Source organism: Camelus dromedarius, chromosome 26, assembly GCF_036321535.1.
Source record: "Camelus dromedarius isolate mCamDro1 chromosome 26, mCamDro1.pat, whole genome shotgun sequence".
Classification (NCBI taxonomy): domain Eukaryota; kingdom Metazoa; phylum Chordata; class Mammalia; order Artiodactyla; family Camelidae; genus Camelus; species Camelus dromedarius.
In genome coordinates, this window is record NC_087461.1 from 9,437,361 (window position 1) to 9,454,180 (window position 16,820).

At 50.7% G+C, this 16,820-nt stretch overlaps 1 protein-coding gene and 1 pseudogene across 1 annotated transcript; both read right to left on the reverse strand.

The window, feature by feature from the left end:
• Positions 1-311: 311 nt before the first annotated feature.
• Positions 312-3,236, reverse strand: LOC105084938 (ATP-dependent DNA helicase Q4-like). The gene is given in 4 exon segments (XM_031444724.2): positions 312-1,551; positions 1,554-2,578; positions 2,580-2,721; positions 2,724-3,236. Coding segments are annotated over 4 exon segments (1,959 nt in total). The 5' UTR covers positions 2,968-3,236; the 3' UTR covers positions 312-1,003.
• LOC135319353 (ATP-dependent DNA helicase Q4-like) lies at positions 3,032-15,747 on the reverse strand (annotated as a pseudogene).
• Between the last annotated feature and the right edge of the window lie 1,073 nt (positions 15,748-16,820).

Sequence of the window (16,820 nt, forward strand, 5' to 3'; positions counted from 1 at the left end):
TTAACTGATGGCCAGAGGCAATCAAAACTGAGAATCTCCAGTCCTACAATGACACTGGTGTCCAAAAGCAAAGGAGAATTGAATTTTCTCTCACCTCACAGGGCACAGATTTCTGGATGCAAATTAAACCTTTCTCTTCTAAGATGAGCTACAAGACTATACGGGTCTGCAGGTTTAGACTCTCCATCCTGTGGAAGGATTCATCATTTACGAGAGAAAACCCAATGAGATGCCATGCAATTACTGGCAACAAAGACCAGAAATAACAGTGACTCCTTTTATTTCTTTTTCCATAAGAGAAATCGGAGGCAGGCAGTTTAGGGCTTGTGTGGCAATTCTGCCATGCCATTGACAGTCCGGGGTCCTTCTGCCTTTCTATCGCTTTGCACATGGCTTCCACTGTCAGCACAGTTTCTTGGTCCTTGCTGGTCCAGCCAGTAGTTCCATGATTCCAAGGAAGATGCAGAAGGAAGAAGGACGCAGAGGACCTAACAGCTGTCTGGTGCATCCTTAAGAAGCCCTCCTAGACCTTCTACACAAAGCTTCCTAGCTTCAAGAGAAGCCAAGTTTCTGTCTTTTCATTCCCGGCCAATAAAAATTGGGCTTTCTTACTAAAGAAAAAAAGAGTGGATGGATACTGAATAGTTGACTAAGAATCTCTGTCAGTTACTAAGAGATAAAAGACTCTCTGTCCATTTGGAACACTCGCGGGGTGGGTTACAAGCATGGAGTCATAAACTTTTAGAAAGATCAACTAGTCCAACACCTGCATTTTTTTTTTTTTTTTTTTTTTTGCAACCTGAGCATCTTTTATTCTGTAGCTGCCTTGCCCCCATGCTCCTGGTGGTGGGCTTTGCCCAGGGTGGTTGGTCACGGTCCTGGTCACTGATACCCCATTCTGCCTTGCTGAACTGCTGCATGTGACACCCTGCACACCGGCTGTGCAGCCCCTGCTCAGGCCACGTCTGTGATGTGGGCGCACAGGGCCCCCTGCACAGGGCAGTCAGCGGCCCCACAGCAGGGCCTCCTCCGTGGCCAGGTGCATCAGGGCATGGAAGCTCAGGAGCAGGCACTTTCTCCAGAAGCACCGGTCCCGCCCATACACCTGGGCCAGACAGCGGGGGCTCCTGATGCTGTGGAAGACCCAGGCCACAGCCCTGCCCGAGAACTGCTGCTTTGGCCAGGAAGACAGGAGGTGGCGGATGTCCCGGAAGATCTGCTCCTCCCAGGCCGGGAGCTGGGCCTGTCCTGGCTCTGGGCCCTGCTCCTCCTCCCTGTCCCCAGGGCCCTCATCCTCGAAGTAGCGACTGAGCAGAGCCTTGAGCTGACTGCTGCGGTCCTCGCTGGGCTGCTCCAGGCATGGCCCGCAGCTGGGGAAGGCTATGCTGTGGAAAGCCCAGAAGGTGCGGTGCAGACTGGCCAGGGCATCTGGCTCTCGAGCCTGCACACGGCCGTGTAGGAAGTCACAGATCTCGTCCTTCTCCTGGGCTGTCAGGTCCCCGGGGCTGTACAGGTGGAAGGCTAGCTCCCTGAACTCCACCAGCACCCCATGCCCCGAGGCACACTCTGGGTCCTGCGCTCTGGGTCCCAGTGCAGCTGGTTAAGAGCCTGCCACATGGGGGCCAGTTTCCAGCCCATTGAGTCCACCAGCTCAACCACGTCAAACTCCACAGAACTGATCTCCCCACCTGTGTTCTCAGGGGGCTGCCAGGCCAAGCACACAGCCAGGGGAAGACACCTGCGGGCCAGGGCCTGGAGTTGGGTGGCGCCCCTGGGGCAGCGCAGGTGGCAGCGGGCATAGGTGGGTGCCAGTAGCTTCAGCCAGCGCTGTGGGTACAGCTCCAGGTAGCAGAGCAGGGTCTCGATGGCTCCCTCCTGCTCTGGGGGCCTCTGGGCGCAGGCGCAGAGAGGGAACACGCACTGAGCAAGCTTCTTCACAGCAAGGAAGTCGACAGTATTGGCATGCACATGTCTACGCAGCTCCCAGAGATCCTCGCCCTGGGGCCGCAGGAAGAGGTGGCAGTGTGTGGGCTGCCCATCACGCCCAGCCCCGACCGCAGCCTGCACATAGCTCTCAAAGCTTGGGGGCAGCCCCAGATGTAGCATGGCCCGCACGTCCGGCCGGTCCAGCCCCATCCCGAAGGCCACCGTGGCCACCACCACCCACAGCCAGCCCTCCATGAAGGCCCGCTGCACCCGCCGCCGCTCCCGGCTGCACATGCTGGCATGGTAGGCTTCGGCCACAGCCTCCAGGGCTTGGCCTCCAGGGCCCGGGGCCCAGGCCTCACGCAGGCAGGTGCGCAGCAGTGCAGCAACACGCTCCGTGTCCTCTAGCCTGTTGCAGTAGATGATGACAGAACCCAGGGCATGAAAATGGTCACTCTGCAGCAGTGTCACCAGAGCCTGGTCTGGGTCCTTGTCTGTGGACACAGAGAGACGCAGGTTGGCTGGGATGGTGACTGGGCCGCCGAGGACATACTCCTCAGCCACACCCAGGTGCTGGGCCACGTAACGGGCAGTGCTGCGTGTGGCTGTGGCTGTGAGACCCAGGAAGCAGCTGACACCCAGGCGTTCCCTTGCAGACACGCAGGTAGCAGGGCCGGAAGTTGTGGGACCACTGAGAGAGGCAGCGGGCCTTGTCGACGCAAGTGAAGGCAACTGTGGGGAGCTGAGTGAGGAAGGCAGCACCCCAGGCCCCAGCCCCAACCAACGCCTCTGGGCCGATTGAACCTTCTGCAGTGCAGAGTCCCGCTGCCTCCCAGTCATCCCCAAGTGGATGCAGGCTGCCTTCAGGACTGGGGGCAGGCCGGACACCTGGTCGTCCATAAGTGACATGAGGGGAGAGATGACAAGTGCAAGGCAGGGACTGCGCCAGGAGTAGAGCAGTGTGGGCAGCTGGTAGCACAAGGAATTGTCAGCTCCCGTGGGCAGCACCAGCAGCGTGGACATGCCGGACAGGATCCGCATGACCACACACTCCTGCCCAGGGCGGAAGGCCCGGTGCCCCAGCTGCTCCAGGGCCTGGAACACCTCAGCCGGTGTGTCTGCCACCTGCCCCGAGGGCCCTGGTGGGTAGAGTGGAGGCACGGTAGGAGGGGGACAGGGCACCTCGGGCACAGACTCCCCCAGAGGCACCAGCAGCTCAGACCCCGCAGGCTCTGCGTCTTCTCTGCCAGAGAGTCGGCAGTTGGCAGCGCCAGTGCTCTGGAATACTTCCTCCACATGCACAGGGTCTGTGTGTCACCCTCATCCTTGCCGCCCTCCTGAGGAGCCAGGGTAGGTTCTGACTGAGGGCAGTGGGATGCCCAGTGGCTGAGCTGCTCACACTGGAAATAAGAGTCCTTGGCTGCGGCTCTGGGCCAAACACCCCCAAGACACTCCCCTTTCTTCTGCCACTTCTGCCTCCATGTCTGCTTGCGGAGGAGCCTCCCCTGCAGGGTTGGGCCCCGCACACAGCGTTTCTGCTTCATGTTGAGTCGCACGTAATTACCCCTGTCTCGCACGGTGGGCCTGCAGGCTGTGGGGTTGCTGGGGGGCTGTGCCCTCACAGGCTCCTCTGGATAGTCTTTTGCATGCACTGCAGCCCCAGCTCCCTCAGGCAGGGGTTCCGCTTGGCCCGTGTCCTGCTGGGTCTGTGCATGGCATTCCTCCGGCTCCCCACTCCGTCTCCGCTTCTTGCCTTGACTGTTACCACTATGGGGTTTCAATGCACTGACACCAGTTGCTTGTAGGGCTGGAACCTCTGGGCCCTGTACAGGTACCTCAGGGCCAGTGATGGGTTAGAGGACAAACAGAGCACCTGAAGTCAGAGGCTGTGACTCCTCTGCACCCAGGACAGGCTGGCAGGCCTTGGGAACTCCCAGAAAATCTGGGGTCCCACTGTGGCACCGCTGTAGCCATCCAGGGTCTAGGGAGACCAGTCGCAGGCTCAGGGATGCCTGCAGCTGCTGGAGCCGGCCTGGCCTCAGCTGGGGCTTGGGAGGTTGGGGGGGGGCACCTCGTCGTCATCTTCTGGAAAGATGGCGGCAGTCGCTGCGCCTGGAGGCCCTGGGGAAGGGACCGTGGAGGAGAATCTTTGGGCAAGTCGGGGTATTCGGCCCAGGGCTGGCCTGGCCTGCAGACTGTCCTTTAGGTTGGCCTTAAGCCTCTCCCCAAAGTCCTGCACGGACCCCTGAGAGCTTGGCTTCCACGTAGCCTGGGGACTCTGGGTTGCAGCCCGATTCAGGTGGGACCCGCAGCAGCTGGGCTGCGTGCGGCACCTCCTCGGCCGCCGCGGGAAGGCACCGCTCCAGGTCGCCAGGCCCGCCGCCGCCGCCGCCGCCGCCGGCCTGGCCCAGGGCCCCCTTCTGGGCACCGAACCCCCGGCGGAGCGCGCGGGTCTCCTCCGGCGCCGCCTCCGCGTCCCCCGGCCCGGCCGCCACCCGCGCTCCCGCGCCTGCCGCCTCCCCCGCCTGCCGCCTCCCCCGCCTGCCGCCTCCCCCGCCTGCCGCCTCCCCCGCCTGCCGCCTCCCCCGCCTGCCGCCTCCCCCGCACGGCCCGCAGCCGCTCCCAGGCCGCCGCGCACGCCGCGCCCCGCAAATCTCCCCCACACCTGAATTTTAAAGTTGAAGAAACTGAGGGCCAGAACAGCCACTGGGCTTGGAGAAGTGGGCAGGGGCGGCGAGCGCGAGGGCCCGGGCTGGAGCCAGAGCCCGGCGAGTCCGAACGGAAGTGGTTTTGACCGCTCCGCGCTTCCTCGGGAAGCAGGGCTTCACAATTCCTTTTTGTTGTTTGGGGTGTCTCCATGTAATATTCCTTTTTTCCCTTCTTTTTGGGGATCAGGGCAGAGAAGTCAAGCAGACTGAGGTCACATACTGGCGCTGTGCCTGACGGAGGTGGCGGGCAGCGTGGTTACGGGGCAGTCACCGTGTCCGTGGGCTCGGGCTGCAGAAACACACCAGCTTACTCCGGGGGTTCAAACAACAAACATTATCTCCCATGGCTTCTCACGGCTAGACGTCTGAGATCAAGATGCCAGCGGGTCTGGTGCTTGGTGAGGACTCTTGCTCTCTTCCTGGTTATGTCCTTATGGTCATTCCTTGGTGTGCACAGGTAGAAAGAGAAATCTCGTATTTCTTCCTCTTTTCATTAAGGCATTAATCTCATCTTTAGGGGCTCCAGCCTCATGACCTGATTTAACCCGAATTACCCTCCAAAGGTCCCACCTCCAAATTCCACCAAACTGCGGTTTAGGGTTTCAGTGGATGAACTGAGGGGAGGGGAGGTGGTCCACAGCACCCATCCACCCACCCACAACTAACTGCCCCAGACCTCAAGGCAGCCCCCTGGAGTGGGGGCGGGGAGAGGGCGTGGAGGGGCAACCAGAAGCCACGCTCCCTGCAGGAAGACTGGCTCAGAAGAGAAGGGACAGGACTGGGCATGTTCAGTCCCTTCTCCCAGGGAGAGACATCTCTCCTCCGCCCTCGCAGGGCATAAGAGGAGGCAAGGAAAGACCACAGGTGTCCTCTGACAGGTTCCTCCAAATGGAATTGCCTCCACATGAGTCCAGAGAAGAAGAACGTCCCCTCAATACCTGTTTATTTGAACTCTTCATGTTTCCCTCCATAATATTCCACACAGCGACCCAAGCGTGCCTTCCCTGACTTGCTAACAGACTTAACTATGAGGTTGGGGGTGAAAGGGTCTGGAAGATAAGGCACAGAAAGGTTAGGAGACTTGCTCCAAATCACACAGCAAGTTGGGGGAGCAGCTGAAAGCGGCCCCACTTTCTGGGAGTTTTCTCTACACCTGGCTGCCTGACAAAGCCACTGTATACTCACCAGCTGGAGACCACACGAGCGCTGTCCCTTGCAATGAGCAAAATTCTCTGACCATAAAGGACACTCAAGCTTCATGACGATGGCTGGTGGGCTGGAGAATTAACTGGTCAAGAAACATTTTTAATCATCGTCTGGGTGCCAGGATATTAGTCAGATAAAGCAGTTTAAAAAAAAAAATACCAGCTGAAGGCTGTCTGAGCCTAGTGGGGGAGACAGACAAAAGGTTTTAAATGCAATGACGGACATGTGCTAGGGGCATCTGTCAGCTGAATAAGAAAATACCTGGAAGCCATCTATCTGAAAATTATCATTTTGAACCTCCTTTCAACTGTCGCAACTCCTGTGGTAAAATATTACTGCTGACATCAACACAGAGCCAGTGAAGTGACTGATTCTCCACCCGTTTCCTGTTGCGCAGACACAGACATGCACTGAGTGACGCGGTGATGGATGCAGTGATGGATGCAGTGATGGATGCAATGATGCACTTCCTGAGCCAGGCTCTCCCGCTGCTGCTCCCAGCGTTCTCACCTACACTTTGCTGGTGGCTCTGACTCTTTTCTGAAGAAGGTGGGCCGGAAGCAGGAAGTAAGTTCAAGTCGACTTGGCACAGTGGAGAGAAAGCACCCAAGCGGGGTGGAAGGGAGTTCGTGTTGCTTCATTCTCAGCTCCCACTTCAGGCTTCCAAGTCCTCAAAGCGACCTCCTACATTCAGGTTTTAAACAATGCTAAGGCGCGAATCCCTTTTTCAAAAATTGTTTCGCTGAGAGCCTCACAGAAGAAGGAGATACCGTCCTGCCTTGCCTCTGTGCCAGTCCCCGAGACACCTGAACAGACCCCCACGTCCCCCGGGGAGACACAGTGGAAACCGCTGATCTCTGGCCGGTTTGATCAGGGTCGGGATCCGAGGGCAGGACCCTCTACAGAACCGTCCCCTGGGCACCTCACCCTGGCCCCACAGATGACTGGTGTGCAGATGAATGCCCGGCCGCCACAATCCCCCGCAAACCTCCACGCTCCTTGGTAGGAGCACCGGCCCTGGCCTCCAGCAGGGCTATGGGTGATCCAGGTCCGGTCCCCTGAGGATAGATGGAACCACAGGATCCCACTCACCTGAGGTTCCCGAGCTCAAGTCAGAGGCACATTTACTTTAAAAATAGCAAAGAAAACACAACTCCTGTCATTAACTTTTCCCTGCGTAATGTGGTTTCCAGGCCTGCTCACTACCTTGAGAATTTTCTCCTGGATAGATTCCAGTTTGCCAGAGTCTAAGAAAAACAAAAATTTAAGAATACAATTCTCCATAACTGGAGGGCAGAATTATAAAGTGTATACACACATATAAAAAATAAAAAATTATATGTATATATACACTTATTTTTTTGGTAGGAGAGACACATGGAAGACAAAAATATTAGTGATGGTTGACAATGTCTGGGCATTTCCCATAGATTACATCTTCTAATCTTTATGTAACAGGTAGGTCAAGGCTAGATCACCAGTAAGAGAGAAACTCTTCCTCTGCTGATTTCTCTCTCTCTTACAGAAAAACCAACAAACAACAAGAAAACAGAAAAACAATCTCTAGGCCTGGGGGTCTTCTTGGATTCTCTAGGGATCATGCTCCTTCCAGCTCACAATTCCGCCACCACTAAGGGAACAGCCCTCGCCCTCATGGTCCAAGGACGCATTTCCTTCTAGGAGACAATGTTGACCAAGAGAAGGAAAAAGAGAGACGGACAAAGAGCAGGTGCCAGGTCTCTCTTAGGGAAGGTTCGCAGACGCGGTCACACATCTCTTCTCGTGTGTCCCGGTGGTCAGAACTTTGTCACATGGCCAACTGCAAAGAGCCCAGGAAATGTATTCTTTTGTTTCATGGCCATGAGCTCAGCCAAAATTGATCTTACTCTGGAGGAAGGGGAAATAGATATTTTGGGACAAGCAGCAGTAGGTCTGCCACAGCTTCCAACAACTCCAGGAACAAGTATGGTTAAGCTCATTGAACAAACGGGGAAACTGAGGTTCAAAAAGGTGAGATAACTTGCCTGTGGTCATACAACGTGCTATAGCCACTACCTAAATTAGAAATTCTTACACCAAAGCCTGTTTTATTTCCTCTACACGCCCCCAAAATAGGAGTAGAATGATACATGTATAAGAAGTTGTCCGATTTTCCAGCAGTTGCATCGCAGCCCTGGTTGTCAGTATGCTGGGTGAACTATGGCCTGTCACCTTTCTCTTCCATCTCCCTTGTCACCAGCCTAGTACAACCGCATCACCTGATTATTGCCGCAGCCTGCTATCAGATTCCACTCTCCTCTTGTTCCCTCTGATTTACTTTCCGCAGAGCAGAAGGGTGGGCTTTCAAGGTATCATGTGTAATCATTTTATTTCACTGCTTAAAAACCTTTGATAACTTCTCATTGCTTTTTGGATGAGGTCCAACACCGTCCATGACGTTCCCAGGCCTTGCACACTCTGGCCCCACCGACCCCCCAGCTGCCTCGCCCATGACTCCCCTCCTTCCCTCTCTGGACGACTCTGGACTCTACAGACACTCCACGATGCCTCCCACCTCGGGGTCTTACCCATGCTCTTCCCTCTGTCCTCAGTCTCTCCACCTGCATCTTTGTCAAGTCCAAAAAAGAAATTCTTCATGATTTTGTTAGGATCTATTAAACTTGTAATTAGTCATGGAAGAATGAACGTATTTACAATGTTTGATCTCCCCATTCAGGAATGGGGGGGGGGTCTCCATTCATTTCTACTTTTACATCACTTAGAGAGTTCTATCCTTTTCTTCTTATAGGTCCATTCATTTTCTCACTGGAATTTTTCTTAGGTTTTGTTGCTCTTTGTGACTGGAGTCTTTCTTCCCATGCGGGGAGGTGGGAGGGAAGACATTCAGCTTCCTAGTTTTAAAGAATCTATGTTTCTAAAGCAGAGATGAAGCAGGGGAGGAGAAAGGAACAGGTCTTTCTACCTACATTTAGGCAATTATTTGTACATAACTGATTGGCATTTTTACTAAGTTCAGTTCAGCCTTGAATTTAGTAAAACTTCCCTCTTAATACTAGCATTAATGTGGTAGGCAGTCCTAATTTCAGTTTTCTTCCGTCCTGTGTGTTCATAGGTACTCTAGCAAGAATTTGCAAGAGCCAAGAGGGGAACTCATCAAATATCACTGTGTACTGAATCTTCTGTTCTTACATTCTGAGCACAGAGTTTTCAAACAGGTGCCGGCCATCCAAGAGTACTTTCATCACTATGTGTATTTTGCTGTATTACCCATAGTGATATCTTGACCAATTTTGCAAACATCTTCCTAAGACCGAGAAACACTAGACCTGTGTTAGTCCCCTGATGCCCCAGCTCAGTAAAATGCTTTCACAAAACATGAGGTTAGTTTGGCATGATTTGTTCCTGGTGACTCCATGTCTCCTAGCAGTCAACACATTCCTTTCAAAGTGCTCATAAGACATCTGCTTTAAATTCATTCTATAATTTGACCAAATGTTGCCCAAAGTTATTAGCCTGTAGTTTCTGGGACCCACCTTTTTTTGTAACTTGCGACATTGACTTGTTATTAACGTTCTGATTCTTCTCTTGTTGTATATGATTTTTTTTTAAAGATTACCAGTGGTGACTCCCTGATTACATATTTGAATTCCTCCAACACCCTGGAAGGAAACTTGGCTGCACCTGAAGGCATGAATTGATGACATGAATTAAGGCTCGCTCTCCATTTCCAGTCATTTGGGGCCACAGTTTCTTTATTATATAGATTGCTCTACTCTGTTAGAATTCGGGGACTCTCCAGAGAACCAGGAGCTGTGGGGGTGTTCTCGTCCTTAACCAGGAAAATTGTCTTAAACCAGCACAGAAAGCAAAGTGTGTCCTGACTTGGGATCAACACCATCACCCAGCCGAGGAGGCAGGGTTTACTCTCGGATCTGCAGGCTTTTCCTGATTTCTCCATTTCTGAGCTTTCCAGCAGCCTGTTTCCTCGCATTGAAAACCTCCATGCACCATGCCCACTGTGAATAGCCTACCCGTTTTGAATATCCAGCTCACCCTTCTGGATTTATGGCTTGTCTCTGACGCTTGAATTGGACCTGGCATGAAGACCTGAGGACACGCATCCCCACCCTCTTGTCTGTGGGTGACGGCCCCACAGCCAGTTCTTGAGGCTGTGTGTCCCTTCACCTTCTGGCCTGCCCTGCCCTTGCTGCCAGCGTGGGCTCCACCGTGCTTTCTCCCCGTGAAGCCACACACGCTACGCCCTGGGCTCCCGGCTGTCTTCCCCCGGGTCCATGAGTACCCTCGGGAATTTTGAAGCCAGCACACACTGCAGCACAAACAACAGACCCCGTGCCACACTGTGTCCCATGACTAAGGTACTTAAACCATTCCCCACCCCACCTCTTCCATGGTCAGTCCGATTCTTGTCAGGAGAACTTGTATGACTTCTTTATGCCCACATGATCGGGACCTGGCCGCTTGTAGGAAATTAATAAATGCCTGTTGCAGTGACACAAGCAACAACGAATGATCGATCCACGTTCCCTTTGGGAAAAGCTCTGTAAGTTTTGCAGCCGCCCGTTTTCACAAAGCAGATATGTCCTTCCAAAACCGCATCCGAAGCAGCTCCGTTCCTGCCCTATGCTGAGACACAGCCCTTTCTCCTATTGTCCTCACGCAAATGCCCAAGCCCCTTAAACTGGACGTCATTCAGACCTGGAACATTCCAGGCATCCTCAGGACCTGCTGGCTTGGGTGCATTATCCTGGTGCCCAGGACCTGTCTGATCCCCGACCCGGGATGGGACCCACTCACAGAGGTCACACCACGGCTCTGGTAAGAGAATCCACATTCCATGCAGGACATTACCAGCAGTGGGTTCAAAGGATGACAATGAAAGCTATCAGAAGTCAGCCAACGTCCAAGATGCATGTCCAACCCCAGAGGACTGCTCAGCTCTGATGCATACGACACGTTTCATTCCAACACATAGGCTTCCCGCGGGGACCAGACTGTGCCCCGACTTACGAGCACCTCCACCCTCGCTCCCACCTCACCCTCAGATCAATCACATGCTCTTCAAGACACCATCAGCAGGTTCTATGTCAACATGGTAACTATGCATAATCAATAGGATGGTGACTGTGTCATTACTTGTCATCTTTTATTTGCCAACAAGGATTTGATATGGAGGTATATCAAGTGGTGTAAAGAATTAACTTATTTCTAAATAAAATAATTTTATTACATCTATATAATAAGAAGCTTAGGAGAGACAATTTTCTGATCATTCATATATTCAATTTCAGTCTAATCTATTGCAGCAAAAGGTATTCAGAAACAGTGCACAGCTGCCCTCTTGTGTCTCCTTCATATAATTAAATCTATTAGGGAGGGTTTAAATACTAGGATTCAATTAGCTATGCATTTTGAAAGGTCACCATGTACCACTACTTTTCTACTTGTGAAATTAATATCCTAAAGGGTAATTTACAAAGCACAATATGTAAAAATATGTCAGATCTCTCTATCAATTAAACAGAACTTACTGGCATAAACATCTAAATATTTAAAAAATAATATAATTACTCTGTCCAGGTCTTCCCCTAACCCAGTACCCAGAAGTCTTTACATGCATTTGTATTGTCTCATTATACTTAATTCATGCTCCATTAATATTTAATCTGCTCTTATTGAGTGCATGGATTTGCACAAATCTTTTGCTACTGGCCGCTCAATGGCCCCATAGAAGATGAAATGGAAGTAAGTTCTCTTTTGTAACAATTGGCTACTGAGCACCCAGTATGAGCAAAGTCCTGTGCAAAGTTCTTTACAAATGAAATATATAGAACGTGCCTGAAAAGGAAACCTTATCTCCATTGAACAGATAAAGAAACCCAGGCACAGGAGTTAGGGAGCGCCTCCCAAGAAGCTAAAGGTAGCGTCATTCTTCAGATTCTAACTCTGCCGACCCAGACGACAGCTCTTTTCTTTGCTACCTCTCCACCGTAATAAGCTATCTCCATGAGTTCACAGTCAGCCAGCCATTCAGCATCCTGAAAGCAATCTGATTAAAGTGACAGGAAGCTCAGACAATGAAGATAAGTGCATCATCCAGGTATCATCAGTGTCCACACAAGTGGACATTCTGTTTCTTTATTAAGACACCATGTTTCCTTACTAAGTGCTGGATGCTTCTAGCTCTATATTGTTTTTTTCTATATTAAGAAAGAGTGGAGATAAAACATTGAAAGCAAGCCGTATTGTTTTGGGGAAATTGGGAGCTATCCTTCTGTACAAATCAGCACTGACGTGGTGGCCCCACACAATAACCAGGTAGAGAAGGGATCCAGGAGTGATGCACGGGGACCAACCAGCTGAGTGGTCTCCGCCCCTAACCTCCTGGGAGGGAAAGCTTCTGGGAGAACTTACAACAAAGAGACAGAAATAAGATGTAGTGAAGGAAACACAAGCTGAGGTGCAACAGTCTGTGACGATAAGCAGGTGTGCATGGAGGTGGGAAGGGGAGGATCCGGGGAGGCTGTAGGGAAAGGGTGAGGGATGTGGGATTTGAGGCAGGGAGGAGGCTGCACCTCCATACTACATGGTGCAGTACATCTCCACGTAAGCCCCGCTCCCCCAGCAGGGCTCCCTCCAGGGAGGGCATAAATGAAACCGATCCTGCGATCTTGACTCCAACCTGAGAGACAAGGTGGGCAATCATCCTTCTAGACAGTGTAATTAGCAACAGTGATCTGGGGCCTGCAGCAGTGGACTGCTTGTCTCGAGGTCACTGCCAACGGTTTGAGTCGGAGCCGTGAGCACAGCCTCCCTGCAGGGCCCAGATTCCCGAGGCAGGGCGGCACCACAGGAAAACCAGGAGAGTCGAAGTCCTAAGTCCTGGGCTCCGTCCCAGCTCCATAACCAACTTGAGTGTGACTTTGGGCCAACTCGCTCACCTTTCTGGGGCCTAGTTATTCCATCTTTCAGGCGTCTTCCTTGGACACTCAGACAGTCCCTCCATTCTTAAAGTTCTCTAAACTCAGTCCCTTTCAAGCAACACCTGATTGTGCCCGGCTGGCCACAAGTACTGATTTTTTTCATTCCTGTTAGGGGCTGAACTTTGTCCTCCCATAACTTGTATGCTGAAGACCTAACCCCCAGTATCTCAAATGTGACTGTTCTGGGAGAGAAGGTCTTTAGAGAGGTAAGTAAATTAAAATGAGGTGAGGAGGGTGGGTTCTGATCCAACAAGACTGGTGTCCCATCAGAAGAGGAAGTTGGGACCCAGGCCTATACGGAGGGATGACCACGTGGAGACACAGGAGGAAGACGGCCATTGGCGGGCCAAGCAGAGAAGCCTCAGAGGAAGCCAGTCCTGCTCAGATCTGGATCTTGGACTTCCAGCCTCCAGGACAGTGAGAAAACAAATTCCTATTGTTTAAGCCCCCGAGTCTGCGGTCCTGGCAGCCCTGGCAAACTAATGCAATTCCACACTCTTTTCCTAGTCATCCATCCTCTTTATGTCCGATTCCTTCTCTGCATTTTCTGTTTCTATTTCCCCTCGCTCAGCAGTCTTCAACACTTATGGGCACCATCTTCACTACAGCCTTTCGCTTCTCCCCTGCAAATTCCCACCCCCGCCTCTGCTCGGTAGCGTCTGTGAGGTTTTAACACACAGCAATTGCATATGTAAAAATGATGGCATTAAAACGCACCAGACATAAAGCCATTTCTGTAACTAAAAGGGATGCTCAAGAAAATTAAAATAAACAATGGCATTCAATGTCAGAAAGGGTCTGATGGAACAGACAAACAGTTGACAGTAGGATAAATTAGAAGGCACTTTTGGGAGGGTAATCTGGACATATATACCAAATTGGAATAAAAACCCCAAAACATTCATGCCCCAGTGCTGAATATTCCAGGCAACTACATGGAAGTCCAGGAAGTTGGGGGTGGGGGGAGAGTGGGGTGGACTGCAAACATCCAAGAAGCATGTGAAGAAAATGTTCAGCTACAGAAATGGAAGCCATAAAAGAGGAACAATCTACTGATAGCGGGTATCTAAGCTGTAAATTTTGCTGAGTGACTAGTTCATAACAATATTTATTAAAAAGCCTTCAAATTATATGATCCTTTTGCCCCAGCAATTCCATTTTGAGGAAATTTCCCTAATGGAAAAAATAATATGAAAATGCTCACTGCATCACTTTAAAAGGGAAACAATCTAAATGTCCAGTAAGAAGGTTAAATAATTTATCTATATGATGAAATCTTTCACAAAAATTATTTAACCATAAAAGAAATTTTCATTATACAATGTCAGTTGGGAAAAAGGTTCATAAAATTGTTTACAAGACAATTATTGTTAAAAATATGTGCATACGTATCAATAAATACTCTGCAAGGATACACATCAACCCCCATCATCTCTGCTAGTGGCTCATGAGTTATTTTTTTCTCTCTACTCTTCTGCATGCTTTACAGCGAGGACGGACTACTTTTATAAGTAGAGAACCAATACATTCTTTTAAAAACAAGAAATAGAAGGGATGGAGTAGAATGGAAAGGAAAGGAAGGGGAAGCAGGAGGGCACACCATTGGGAAGGAGGTGATCTGTCACAACGAGCCATGAATCTCTCTCCTGTATCCAAATCTGAACCCTGCTGGCATCTCATGTGTGTTTTTAAAAATGCTTGTTGAAATGACATTTAAAAACCAAGCTGGTTTGAAGTCCTGATGCATTCTAACCACTCAAACTACAAGAGGTTTGAGTTTGGACCAGATGGCCGCTTCACTCTCCTCCCAAAGTCTCCCCGGGAGAAGAAAGGGCTGGACAGGGAACAGAATGCGTGCTGACTTCAGATCAGCACTCTGAAGACCCTGTTCTCCTTTTATCTTAATTTGCAGTTGCAGAGTCTTAAAGGAAATGAGATACTGCCTTCGCAATCTGTGATATGGGAGTCTGGACACCATCAATTCTGCTGTTGCTCCAAAGTGTCCTTGCCAGTGTCTGGGTGATCAAAGCAGGACACCGCCTGGCGCTCACAGCTGTGCAGCAGAGCCCTTCCTGGGACATTAAAGGAACCAGCAGGGCAGCCTCAGATAAGCACTTGCTCGCCTCCTCCCATTTTAGGACTGAGCGGACGCCCAGAGCAGCAGTGTGTGAGGGGAGAGGCTCTGTGATGGGAGACAGAGGAGCCAGGCTTTTATCCATCCTTCAAAGCATGGCCATTGGATGATGGCAGAGTCCCCAGTTTTCTCAGGCCCTGGTTTTCTCATCAATAAAATGAGACAATCAAGCCATGTCTTCCTCAAGGCGGGGGCTGGACTCAAGGTCTCTGCTCCCTGCACATCTATGAGTCCACAGGCATTGTGCATGGAAGGGCACACGTTCCCCGTTGAAATTCATCCACCTCAGAAACGTGAGGCTACCCAACTTCAATAGAACGCAGAGCCTACTCTGCTCCTCTCAGGTTAACATAGCTTTCTCAGACTTTAAATGGAAAACAAAAATCCTCATAAAGGCTGGGGCATCACACAATCCTAAAGTCAGGGAACAGATCCCAACTTGCACTCACACAAAGTCAATTTGCAGCATTTTCCAGGTGCTTTCTCAGTCTGCCTTTCCCCCAGAAGAGCTGAGCGACACAACTGGGTGCAGCACTGTTTTGTGGACACCACGAAACCACAAAGACGTGGAAAGATAAATGAGGCCGACAGAGACGCAATCTACTTCCCGACGGGGAATAAGTTTGAAAGATCCAATTCCACTGCAAGCTGAAACTCTGGGTCCTGCTCCACATGGGACCTGGCGGGTCCTCAGATCTGCCCCCGCCTTCCGCTCTCTCCTGCCAGCGATGCCGCTGCTCCCAGGGCTCACGCACTCACCTGACTCGGTCATCTTCGGCTTAGGGCTTCTTTGGCTGCTGACTCCCCTCCACCCCAATCAACCATAATGTAGATCCTGGATCAGAAATATAATTAAATTGACTCTGCCAAATTCTTTAGGATACTACATTACGTGGCTACCATTTTGGGGTGTCAGTCATGATTAGGGGGTGTATCAAGACCAGAAGCCCTGTCTGAAGTTCTGAAACATATCTCAATGTCCTTCAAACACGAAATCTTTTAATACTACTGACAACCAACACAACATGACTACATTCTCCTACCATAAACATTTTTTATTTGCCTGCTTTGAAAAATAAATCATCATAGGAGCCATGCTCTCCCCGACTCTCACGCCTTTCTAGGATTTAAATCATAGAAGATGGATGAACCGTCCTGTATCCGTCCCTCATTTTTCTTGTTGGGGAGTGGCTGCAGGCAGAGAGAAGTCACATCGCCTGGACCATTGGGTGGGTCACACGAAACAACTTTGTCTCCAAGTTTTCAGGTACCTCTTCTCCCAGCTACACTAAAATTAATGTAAGCCAGTGGGAACATGGTTTGTCAACAAAAGAAATGATGTGTTACAAATCATCATCATCAGAGCCACCTTTTTGGGAAGAAAAGCAACATAACACAGAGATGCAAAGGTTCAGAAATCATTTTGTGTGGCACCGGGTTGAAAGTCAAAGCATTTCTTTCTAAAACAAAGATGTACACGCAGCTAGGAGGTGTTTATAAACATTGGAAAGTGTGGCTACAACAAGCCTTATACTAGGTATTGATTAAGGGAGCTAAGTGCATCCAAAATATTACTAATCATTAATTTAACTGGGGCAAGGGTACCCGAGATAAAACATGCAAACATACTGTCAGACTTTTAAAGGAGGCAGATGTTCAACATTCTTGCCAGAATTCTATAAACAAAGCTATGATTTCCCTCCGAGCAAGGACTTATTATAAATAATTACCAACAACTATTTTGCTTTGCAAGTGATTTTTTCACTGTGTTGCCCAGTTAATGTTGCAAATCTGACTCCTATCAAGTACTAGATGGGAATGACAACTCCAAATCCATGAAACCTA